Consider the following 13,283-nt stretch of genomic DNA (forward strand, 5'->3'; position numbering starts at 1 on the left):
CTGGAATGACCTTTTCAAACTGGTCTTTGGAGTTTTTTATTTGTTACATTTTCATAATACAAAATTCATTATTTGCATTCTGTAGTACAAAAATAGTGAAAACTATTAAACATAACAACGGTAAGGCTGATGCATCTTACATACAGAAATGAAACAGGAAATATCAGTCAACAATTTTCAAAATAAAAAAAAAACTCACTTTCGTCTTGGAGGAAAAAGTTTTCATGACATCAGATTTCATTAAGAACAGTTACAGTTTCAAACTATGGGGAGGAAGGTGTGACAAAGAAAGTATCCAGAATATCGGTTGCACCAAACTTTCAGCTTTTTTTCGTTTCTGATTAACTACCACACTTTACAACTTCTGATGATGTCTTTAATTTCTTTTATTGTATCTATGGAAGAATCCTTCAGAGCCAATCCCAGTAAGACAGGCCTGTTTCCAGCTTCATGGGATATGAACATAGCCAGGTTTTTGGCACAGACATGTGTCAGTGGCTAAAAAAAATGGGAAACACAAACATAGTATTGGATTATCACACACATAAATGCAGCATGTCTCAAGTTAAAATCAGAACTAATTTGTAAATTATCTTGTTTCAAAAGCCGAGCATGACTCCAGTGGTCCGTATAACATTCATTCATTATCCTAACTGCTTAGTCCAATAAAGGGTTGCGGAGGAGCTGGAGCTATCTCAGTTGTCTTTGGGCGAAAGGCGGGTACACCCTGGACAGCTCGCCAGTCCATTGCAGGGTCAGTATAACAAAGGTGTTTTAAATTTACCACGAATATCTGAAACACAACAGGCTTTCTTGTCTTGAAAAAGGATATATTCATTCAAATAATGTGGCATTTGCTATAATATAGCTGGTGAATAAATCAATCTGCTTCTTCTGCTGTGCAGCTTCATTAGTTTTTCTCCCTCGTTCACACACTTCGAGTCCAAACAAATTAATTTTTTTGACACTTCTCTAAAGGAGGCAGCATTTCTACATCTTAGTATGAAACTTGATTCTATTTTATTTATTAAAGGGGTGCTATTATGGTATTTGGAGTTTTCTAAGCTTTCTACGGTGTTACAGTGTTGAATGTGAACGGCACTGTTTTTTATCACCTAAACGCATGTTTGAGTTTGAGTTTGAGTTCCAACATTCTCTCCCTTCGGTTTTCATGGCAACGAAAAATGCGTTGTTTTAGAGTTGTTTCTACTTGGAAATCCTTGTGACGTCCCGGGGGATAAGGTTCGGTGATTGGTTACCTTCTACTGGTTAACAAGGGCATGTACAAATACATCAGGCGGGTGGAAAACGTGGGATAAAGTTATTTCCAACGATGGCTGGTGAGTTTACCAAAGAGAGACATCCTGCTGCGTTCGTTGCTGTGGGTTGCTGTTTTCCACTTCGTTTTCAGGGTCTGATTCAGGTTCCAACATGTAGGGCTGTATGCCATGTGTTGACATTGTATTTTGTTTTTTTTATTGAGTTCATATTAGCCTAATCCTTCTGTTTATGAGATATGTTACAATGACGGCAAAAGCAGTTGCGGTGCGCATGTAGTGCATGTGACAGGAGGCGGGGCTTAATGCGGAAGAGTCTCAATCCACTCGTTTTGCCCACAGGCTGATCTGACAGCCTACGGAGAGAGTCGGTCTGAAGTAAATAAAGCGATTTGTGACAATAACTCGATCAATCCCAGCCCTTCTGGGCTCAGAAAAAAAAAAAAATTAGCCTGAAATACACATAATAGTTCCACTTTAATGGATTACATAATGTAATATGGCTTCTGTGAAATGCAGGTTATGTGACAAGAAACCTGATTACTTTTCTTCAGCAGTCATTTAAGAGAAAGTCTTGAAAAAAAAAGTTTAATTCAACTTCATCTACAAACTTTGTACAAATTTATTTGTCTACTGATGACACATCCCCTGCAGTGTGTACCTGTTAAATGACAAGCTTATGCAGTGATGAAATGAGTTTCCTTGTGTAAATTTTAAAAGATCACTGAATTACATGCCAGCATCTAATTTCTCCACATTCCGCCAAAGCCATTCAGAAGAAATCTCATCTGCCCTTTTCACCGCATGAAATGAGTTACTCCATGCGACGACACGTCTGTCCGACATCCCGTGGACAAGTCTATAATCACACTGACACAATATTCATCTGAACAGCATACCTCGTCTTTGCCCAGCAGTACTTTCGTGGAGAACGTCGGAGTGCTGATGTCATTAGATCTGGAGTCGGGTGTGACCGAAATCAATGTCCCGATTTTGCCGTACTGAGTGAGAACTACAAATATGTAATTACTGAACTCTGTGCAGACGACTTCTGTTGCAATTCCATTCACTTCTTTCTGTGCTTGTTTTGATTTGATGATAGCTTCAGACATCTTTTTAATCCTGGAGAGAAACAAACAAACAACACTAGACTAAGACAATTGAAAAGCATCACTCTGACTTATTTGTCATAATATTGATCAGAAATAATGATCTCTGAAGGCTCATCTCCCATGGCAGGCTTAGGCTGTGTTTGTTTGATTTGGCAAAAGGTTTATCGGTTTAGAGTGATCAGTCTTCATGATGACTAAAAATTAATTATTCACTATCATAAAACACACGCAGTGAAATCACTTTTTCTAAAATAAATAAATAAATGTGTGTGTGTAGATGGTGGCAGTTAATACTCTACCATGTTGCCAAGGATTTCAGCTTTATTTGGTGCTGATTTGTTACAATAAATTCAAACATGGTTACAAGTTTAGTGATAGCTGTATTCTTTGACACAAAGGAGATTGCTCTGTGCTTCCGTATTTTTGATAAACTACACCTTGTCAAATATGAAGATTTGCTGGACTGTTATGGGGACAAAACAACAAAAGAGGATTTTTTTTTTTTTTTTTTTTACATTTCATTACTTTACAAAGAAATCACTGTTTATTTGCCTTATGACTCCAAACAAAACACAATTGGCAGCTAATTGAGGCAATAAATGCCTCAACGGGCAGAAACTATAACAATATATGATAAAGTTTAATTACAAGCACGGAGAGAAACACTAGCTCAGTTAAGCTGGTGCTATAGCACGCGGGCTAACATTAGCTTCAGCTACTGTAAGCTCCGGCTGTCAACTCGACGCTTTGAGCAATAATAACTATTATATCTACATTAATGTAAGATTTTCTCACTCTTTATCTCCGTCTGTCCGTAGGTTGATTCTTTTTATGCTCGTAATTGTTATATGTTTAACAAGTTCAACGCAGCTCTGTCATTCTTGTCACGCCTCCATGAAAACAAACTGAAACCACAACGTGCCTCGTTTTGCCTGGAGACGCACTCTGCGTAATGACGACACTCCTGACGTCCTACCGAACGTCACACGGCTCTTGGGAAGCTTCAGATATTTCCAAAGAATGTGTAAGAAAAGTGGCTCCATCACATTGATCCTTTAGATTATATTGCTCTTTTTAAGCAAATGAATCTGGAATTCGACACAATCTTATGAAATATTGTCTTGTTCATTTTAATGTTTTACTTTATTTCTGTTTCCCAATTCTGGTCCTCAAGTACCACTGCCTGTGGGTTTTAAGTAGGCTAGTCCTACTTTAACACACCTGAATGAAATGACCGGCTGCAACAGTCTGCAAAAACCTTAAAGTGGAAGTTCATTAATCTGTGTTAAAGTAGGAGAATGTCGAAGACATGCAGGGCAGTGATCTTTGAGGATCAGGATTGGGAAACACTGCTTTTTAATTTTTCTGGCACTGAGAAGAGTATTTTTCTCCACTAAGTGTCAATATGCAGTCGCCAATTTTATTTACTTATTTATTTATTGCTTCTGTCGAACATTTCTTGCATAAAGACCATTTTAGAATCCCCTTAGCTTTTCTCATAAATGAATTCAAGGTTCTGTCTCTGTTTTATGTTATTACACCTAATCTGTAATGCAATTTCCCTAGAAATGGCAGTGGAAAAGTGAGGATGATTAAACATAGCCTTCATAAAGCACTGCATTTGTGAAAATAAATTAGTTTGTGTTTAAATTAAGCTGCGTCTCTCGCCTGGCACTTTTCAACAAATATTTGGAAACAGAAACAGCTGTTCCAAAGCAAGCATTCTCACAAACAGGATGCATTTTAATTAATTTTCAGTGAAGCTTTAAAGCAGAATATAAAGTCTTGTTTTTAATTTTATGTAAAGTACTGTGAGTAATACTTTTTTTTTTTTTTTTTTTTTTTTAACTAAAACAACTTTGTTCCACTTCAGGCAGAGAAAAATCCAAATGGCCAGAGTACATGAGCATTGGCTGTCAGTGAGACAGGCATTTCATCTCATGTCTCACAATGATATGAAATGAGATCAAATCAATACATGGAGGCGGATGACATGATCTGCATGACTTCTTTTGTCTGGGGAGAATTTTCTGTGTGACTGACAGAAATAGATATGGATAAAGTTAAAAACTTGTTAATTCAACTTCTAAATGCCCATGGGGGTTAAATCAATACAGAGTACCGCCTTGATATATGAATTGTATTCCAAATCTATGTATAGTACCTGCAAAGATGCAAGATAGTCGGCTCTTACTTATGCAGTCACTACTGCTTTTACTGCTACCAGAGATGGGCTGTTGAGGAATTTTCACTGTTTGCAAAAGTGCTTGCATGACATTTTTATTTATTTATTTATTTTTCCAGGTGAATGTGAGGCACCACTGAAGTCTGTGAATGCTGCATCTGGCTGACTCAAAAGGAGCCATCCCTGTGAACATGACACATTCACAATGTCAAATAGAACCGGCTCAGCGGAATTGTTATTCACTCTGAGTAGGCAGCAGCAAGTATGAAATTGGTTGGACCAATCCCTCTCCTCCCTGACTGCCCATGAGTGTCCTTGAATGATCACTCTGAGCTAAACAAAATTCTAATGTAAATATAAAAAAGCAGCATTTCTGCATTAATGTAAAGAAATCAGTTTGGCCGGAGGTACTGCGCGTTGAGAATCGTCTACTTCATTTTCACAGAGTAAATCAAAAGGCTCAGAGCTTGGAGTGGCAGCATGAGTCTTTGAATGTAAACTTATGAAGGTACAGAACATTCTGTAATAAAAAAAAGACAAAAACTGGTAATACTAATTATATTATGATTAGTATCAAATTTAAGGCAGAAAACACAACATCTCTGTGAATCCATCCTTTTGATTAACTACTTAGTCCAGCCAAGGGGAGCCTATCCCAGGAATCCGAGGCAGGGTACACCCTGGACAGGTCGCCAGTTCAAATATAAGATATATTAATCATTCATTCATTGATTATTCGAACCGCTTAGTCCGATTAGGGGTCACAGAAAAGCTGGAGCCTGTCCCAGCAATCTTTGGGCCAGAGGCAGGGTACACCTTGGACAGGTCATCAGTCCATATAGCCTATGAGATATATTAATCAATTATTTATTTATTGTCCTTTCTACTGTTAAACTTCAGAATTTATTGGAAATATTCATATATAGTCATCTTTAATTAACACTTTTCTGCATTTCTTTTCATTAATTAAATGTAATGACTGACATTGTTAGTTTCAGATTTCTGAAAATAACATGAAACCAAGGTCCTTCCTGCACCTGTAAATCAATACATTTTCAACAATGAGATAAAAAAAAAAGGAAGCTCTAATTAACATTTGTTTCTACATTCATACAACTCTTTCTATTTGCAGATGCATACACTCACACAAAAACATTATGCCTAACCAGTGACATATAAGTCATCTTATAACAATATCAATGTGGCATCTCCAATTTTTTTTTTTCATTCGCTGAGTGGTGGCAGTTAATCTCTTTGAATCTTCAGCACATCCACTTTGACATGACAACGTAGAGATGGGTTGTCTTTTTTTTTCTCTGATGAGAAAGGTCTTCTGAACTGTGTTTTTTTTCTGAGTCATTGATTTTGACTTTACATTTTCAAATGTTAGCTTCTGCTCAGAGAACTAAAACCAGCGTCTGACAGCAGGTTTCTGACAGCTCCTATAGAATTTTTTTTCATGGTTAAAAATACCAGAGAGACTTTAAAAAGTGTTCTGGACTCAGATCCCTCAGTCCATGTCAGGTCTCATTGTGAATTACTTAGTCTTTGCTTTGCATAATGAATTGCTGCAGACTCACACTAATGGGTGCAATGGCTGACGCAGGGCTTTGAGGATGCTTTTTGTTTCCAGGGAAAATGCAGAACAGTTTAATTCATTTTGATGTGATTCATGTCCACATGGCGCTGGTTAATGTTCTTCTTTTTCCTTCAGTTTAGATGTTTTCATTCATTTTTCCTCATTTTTTCTGTTTTGTGCTCCATCTTTTTGAAGATGTAAAACTTCTTCTCAAAACCTGAAATCATTTTTAAGTTTGTAATGAAATATGTGGGCCATTTGGTGAAAATAACACAATTCCTCTTTATCCGTCTCTTCTGCAGGGGTTTGCTCAAGTGGAAATGTGTCTATAGCATTGCTTGACCATACAAAAGGCTTGGTACAATACACAAAATGCTCACATTTACTTTGTTTAATGTTTGGTCCTGAACCATTACAATCCCTCTGGCTACAGCCTTAAAGTTAAAATGGTCTAGCTTAATATAAAACTAGACCAAAACATATATTTAAGATTGTCAATCACACATCAGCTCCACAAACTGTGTTTAAGATTTTGAAGGCCACTGTTTAGAACTATTGCATGTATTAGCCCCATTTCACCAGTGGTTTAAGGTATCATGCTGAGTTCTTTGCAGTGACTTATTAATAAATAAATGGGAAATCTAAATGTCCATATTCTGACTGTGAAGTAATTAAAGAAAACATAAAAACAAGTCAGATTTTTTTCGTTGAGAAAACCATTATCTAAATCACTGCTTGAGTATAATTAGCTAATTTGGTTCTTAAGTGAACTAACAGCTAGTGAAAATTTGCTCTTAGTAGCAACACAACAGGCAAGAGGAAAAATGTCTGATTTCTGACATCCTAGACACAGCGAAAGCAACATCATTTGAAGTTGTGCATAGAAATCAAGATAAAGATTTTAATTCTATGAGCTGGACGAGGAATGTGATGGACTCATTTCCAACTTGTCACATGTAATTCCACTTTATTAAGAGTCCTCCATGTCAAGATTTAAAGCATAGGGTTTGTCTATGCCATGCAGCGAACATTTATATTTCTGCATATTAATACGTTGTAGGCAAAAAAAACTAAAAGCAGCTAAAGTAACAACAAGAAAAAGCCTGCTCTACAAACAACTACAAGTGTGTATATTCAGAATAGAATACACACATTAGAATATAAAATGTTTATGTAAATTGATCCTCCAAACATCTGATTGAAAAGAAATAGATTTGAAATAAAAAGTTCATTTCACTTCACTAAAATTGTATTTTTCACATTTACTTTGCAGCAAAACCTTGGATGTTCAGTTTGAGCGTAATGGGATGTGTGTAAGTCAATTTTCTACACCTACTCTGATGGAAATATCCAGGTTATTTATATGTTAAAATGGCTGCTTGCTGTCGGGGTATGGCTCAGCGGTAGAGCATTTGACTGCAGATCAAGAGGTTCGCAGTTTGATTCTGGGAGTCCCCTTTCCCGCAATTTGCTTCGTATATACTAAGCCCAGTAGGTGAGAGCCACTCCATCATGTTCATGAAATCAAAGTATTCAGATTATGGTGTACACTCACCTGCCACTTCATGGGTACACCTTGCTAGTCGTATGTTGGATACCTTTTATGGTCAGAACTGCTTTTATTCTTCTTGGCATAGATTTAACAAGGTGCATGAAACATCCCATATCAAATAGTATTACACAGCTGCACCAGAAATTTAGATGTGATAAAGATCTCCTTTTCCACATCCCCAAAGTGCTCTGTTGGATTCAGATCTGGTGCCTGAGGAGACCATCGAAGTACAGTGAACTCTTTGTAATGTTCAAGTAACCAGTGCAAGATGATTTGGACTTTGTGACCTGATGCTATATCCTGCTGCCAGCTGAAAGTAGCTATTATGAAGAGAGGTACACTGTAGTTATATAAGCATTACCAGCAATACTGAGATAGGCTGTGGTTTTGGTACTTTAGTATGGGGTCTATATTGTGCCAAGACAACATCCCCCACACATGACATCACATCACCATTCTGAACCTTTGATATAAGATGGGATGGATCTATGCTTTCATGTTGTTTATGCCAAATTCTGACCCTACCATCTAAATGTCACTGCTTTAATAGAGTCTCCTGTTATTCATTTCTTTTGTTGTCCAGTTTTTGTCAGTCCGTGTAAATTATAGCCAGTGTGGTCAATGGCTTCTGGAGGAGCATTAGCCTCAAACTTTGACATGTGTGCTCGGAGATTATATTCTGAATTGGTTGGCCTTAATGAGTGGTTTTATGCAGTTACTATTGCCTTTCTATTATGTCCGGACTACCCATTCACTTTTGACTATTAAGGCCTGATCCAAACAACTGCTGCTAACTTAATATTTTTTCTGCTTTGGAACATTCTCTGCAAACATTTACACTATTCACAAAAAGTTAGGGATATTCAGCTTTTGGGTGAAATTTCACAACAAGCCTAAAATGCATTCAAACCTGTACAGGTGAACTTAATGTGATCTTCTCTAAGCTTTTAAATGCACATGTCCAACTGTTAAATGTTTCAATAAATTTTGCACAAGTTGCTGTTCTCTAACAAGGAGCTTAACGGCAAAAATCACAGCAGGTGTGTGATCCTTGAATTGACCAATAAATGTCCTGGTTCAATTAGAGCTGGTGTTTAAACAGTTGTCCTCATCATGCTGTTCACATTTTGACATCATGAGACCAAGACGACACCTAACAATGGAACAACAGTCCCTTGCCATTACGATGCTTCAAACAGGACGTTCTCAGACAGAAGTGGCCACTGAGCTTGGAGTGTCACAGAGTGTCATCAGCAGGTTGCAACAGAGATATCGAGAGACTGGAAGAGTCACAGAAAGACCTAGAAGTGGACGTCCTTTGGCCACATCCCGTGCTGATGACCGCTACATTGTGAACACTGCCCTGAGAAAGCGGATGATGAATGCCACTCAACTCCAGGCCCGTTTAAGAGAGGTGAGAGGCACCCAAGTGTCACATCAGACCATTCGAAACCGTTTCCATCAGCGTGGTCTGCGTGCTAGACGACCTGCACGGGTACCTGACCACACCACCAGGCACAGGCATCATCGTCTTGCATGGGCCAGGGAGCATTTACGCTGGACGAGGAACCAGTGGGCCTCAGTGCTGTTCTCTGATGAAAGTCGATTCACACTGAGCAGAAATGATGGCCGGCAACCATGTTGGAGACGTCAGGGAGAGCGCTATGCATCAGCCACTGTTGTCACCAGGCGAGCTTTTGGTGGTGGCGGTGCTACAGTGTGGGCAGGGGTGTCCACTTGGTACAGAACCGCCCTACACTTTGTGAATGGTACAGTGACAAGCCCATACTACCTGAATAACATCATTAATCCAGTGATTGTGTCCCTACATGAACAGCACAGGCCTAATTTCATCTTCATGGACGACAATGCTCCTGCTCATCGAGGCCGCATCATCAGGGAACGGCTGTTGGAGACTGGTGTACCTCAAATGGAATGGCCTGCACTCTCTCCAGACCTGAATCCCATTGAAAACCTGTGGGATCAGCTGAGACGTCGTGTAGAGGCTCGAAACCCTGCACCCCAGAACCTCAATGACCTGAGGGCTGCCCTTCAAGAAGAGTAGGATGCCATGCCTCAGCAGGCAATAAGTTGCCTTGTGAACAGCATGAGACGTCATTGTCAAGCTGTAATTGATGCTCAAGGGCACATGACGAGATATTGAGATGTTCAAATGTTTTGTTGTGGTGTAACTACCATTGTTGTTACCTTTTGTGTTGAATGAATTTTTTGAGATGAGGAAATCAGTAGTGCATCCTTCTACTTAAATGACTTACTTTTATGATATTATATCACTGTAGCATGAACATATTGCATTTTCCATAAATTTCACCTGAAAGCCAAATATCCCTAACTTTTTGTGAGTAGTGTATGTGTGAAAATCCCAGTAGATCAGCCATTTTTTTAATTTTCCAAAGTCACCAAAATTCAAGCTTTTCCTCATTTTAATGTTCAATTTAAACTTTTGCAAGTTGTCTCGACCATGTCTACACGCCTATATGCATTGAGTGTTTGCCATGTATTTCATATTAGCTTTTCATGCAACAAGCAACTGAACAAGGGTGTCTAATTAAAATGGCTGGTGAGTTCATTTTTGATGTTAGACAAAACTGATGCATTGTTTTGAAAAATAATGCTTGTCAGGTGTTTGTTTGGTCTGACTTCCTGATGTTTCTGAAGTTTGGCTGTGACACTTTAAAGTGGAACTATTATGTGGATTTCAGGCTAATTTATTTTTATTTCTGAGCCCGAAAGGGCTGGGATTGATCGAGTTATTGTCACAAATCGCTTTAGTTACTTCAGACCGACCCTCTCCGTAGGCTGTCAGATCAGCCTGTGGGCAAAACGAGTGGATTGAGACTCCTCCGCATTAAGCCCCGCCTCCCGCCAGATATAAGTTGCCACTGATTGGTCAGCTGCCACTGCACTACATTGGGAGCGCGCACCGCAACTGCTTTCGCCGTCATTGTAACGTCTCATAAACAGAAAGATTAGGCTAATATGAACTCAATAAAAAAACAAAATACAACGTCAACATGTAGCACACAGCCCTACATGTTGGAACCTGAATCAGACCCTGAAAACGAAGTGGAAAACAGCAACCCACAGCAACGAATGCAGCAGGATGTCTCTCTTTGGTAAACTCACCAGCCATCGTTGGAAATAACTTTATCCCACGTTTTCCACCCGCCTGATGTATTTGTACATGCCCTTGTTAACCAGTAGAAGGTAACCAATCACCGAACCTTATCCCCCGGGACGTCACAAGGATTTCCAAGTAGAAAAAACTCTCTAAAACGACGTGTTTTTCGTCGCCATGGAAACCGAAGGGAGAGAGTGCTGGAACTCAAACTCAAACTCAAACATGCGTTTAGGTGATAAAAAAAACAGTGCCGTTCACATGTCTGATGAGGATTTAACACCGTAACACTGTAGAAAGCTCAGAAAACTCCAAATACCATAATAGCACCCCTTTAAAAGACCTGATGATAATTAAGGAGTCTCTGTTCAGAAACATCCTTCTGCAGCTGGTTCAAAGCATTTTCTGTGTTTGGGAGCTTCATGCTCAGGTCCTGTTTGTCAAGATATCTTTCGACATTAAGACATCCCATTTGCCAAATTAATTAGCTTCTGGTCACCACTGACCTGCATATCATCTTTACATTTAATTGGCTGCTTGTTTGCCTCACCAAAACTCAGTACATAGTACATACATATCAAACATGCAGATATCTTTCTTTTTTAAATCTTAGACAGAAGTAGTTTCAGTGAAATGTGTTCCCACACTTACATAATAAAGCTGGGGAACAAAAAGCCTTTGATGCCTCACTGTAAGAGTCACTAGCCTTTAAACTCATGCTTGATTTTTTTTTTTTTTTTAAATTAAATATTTATTTAAGTTTTTTTTTTTTTTTTTTCAAGGGAAATGACTCTTGGTATGTACTTGTGTACCTCTATGTGTTGCAGTGGACTTAAAAGAGCATCTCACTACACACTCAGTGAGAGGCTTGTTTCCTTACTGTGTTATGCAGAGGGTGCAAAGAAATGTATATAATGTTCAACAACATGTGCAACATTCTTCTCCAGACAGTCAGCTCAGGCAGTTCCAGTCTCTACTGCTGCCCCTGTTGATGGCTTCATAGCAGACTGTCATTTATTTCTTTTTATTTTATCACAGTATTTCTACCTTTATGAGGACACATACGTATGCAGTGCATTTCTTGGCACCTTAATCATGGCTATACCACGTACCTACCCTCACCTTTAGGTCTGCCATGAACCCACACCCAAATTTTATAGCTCAAAGAGAAGGAGAAGACCAGTATAAATGACCCAAAAAACACAAGGTTTGTAATTTCAGCTGGTCCTCATAACTATAGCCATACAACACACACATACAGATATTACCCTGGTGGCCACTAGAGTGCTGTGCTGCATTACTGATAGAACTCAAAAACAACTTTATCATGACATTCTAGGTTTGAGCTCATCCATTTTGAGATTAAACACTGGGGATTGTTTCCATTAACTGTTTTTTTTTATTTTATTTTTTTTTATATAGCCATAGGGGGAAATATTAGCTATATTTAAAGAGGGTCATACACAGCCAGTGAGTTATATTTATTTTTTATCTGGAGGCCATGTGATTATTATAGTTTTGTCTTTGTTATTTCTTTATTATATTACTGTGTGGAAGTAGTTTGAAAGTGTAGGTTTTAGAAAAAAAAGGACTGTATCCTAGGAGAATAAGAATAGTTTATTAATAACCAAGAATTGCTTCACCAACCATGGTTTTTGGACAGTTCCAAATCCGTAAGTCTCACATGAAAAAATAAAAAAAAATCCCCAGGAGCAATCCCATGCTTGACCAGTCTGCCATCCACTTTTCATTTATTTTAAACTTCTCTGTAATGGAGGGCACTACAACAAGCAGCTGTTCAGCAATGCAAGACATTTCTTTCTTAAGACAAAGACAACATTGCAAAACCACAACACTATGCTGAAAAACAAAGCAAGTCTCTTAGTTTTAGTCTCACACACTCCTGTCAAACACGAGATCATTCTTGTTTGTGACTGACAGACGAGAGATTCCAATATTTTAGAAAGGAAAACAGAAATCAGGGAGGCATTAAAGACATCTCCATCTCTGTCTCATCTTGGCTCCTGACTGTGCTCCAGAAAACAGTACAAGATATCCTGACTGAAACATCTTTCAGTCCATAAATGTTTTTGGATCAGTGTTTGGTTGTTTTTAAATTGCTCTGCTACTGAAATCTCATCACACATGAGCAGGAATGACGCCTGCATTTTTAAAACTGTGGGCCTACATCCTATTTCATGACTCATTCAAAGAGTTGTTGCAAAGTTGATCTTCATCAATGACTCTCAAGTTTTCAGATAGTAATTTAATAGAAACAGAGATCTAAGGAAAAATCTAACATTTCTTCCACTGGTTTATTAAGGAAAGTTAATAGTCAAAGTTTGGGTAGATCTATATTCTCCTCAAGTGAGTACATTGATGTTTTCACATGTTTTACTGGTAATCTATGTGTTCACAGAAAATATATATAAAGCAGAA

General features: G+C 38.4%; 1 protein-coding gene across 1 annotated transcript; it reads right to left on the minus strand.

Annotated features, from left to right (window-relative positions):
- Positions 1–345: 345 nt before the first annotated feature.
- Positions 346–3,315, minus strand: psmg3 (proteasome (prosome, macropain) assembly chaperone 3; the record flags this gene model as incomplete). Its single annotated transcript, XM_079253277.1, has 3 exons — positions 3,185–3,315; positions 2,177–2,399; positions 346–498 (listed from the first exon to the last, which is right to left on the minus strand). Exons 2-3 carry the CDS (start codon positions 2,387–2,389, stop codon positions 346–348), a joined length of 366 nt encoding a protein of 121 aa, XP_079109403.1. The 5' UTR covers positions 2,390–2,399; positions 3,185–3,315.
- Positions 3,316–13,283: the final 9,968 nt, after the last annotated feature.

Source organism: Telmatherina bonti, assembly GCF_933228915.1.
Source record: "Telmatherina bonti genome assembly, chromosome: 14".
Classification (NCBI taxonomy): Eukaryota; Metazoa; Chordata; class Actinopteri; order Atheriniformes; family Telmatherinidae; genus Telmatherina; species Telmatherina bonti.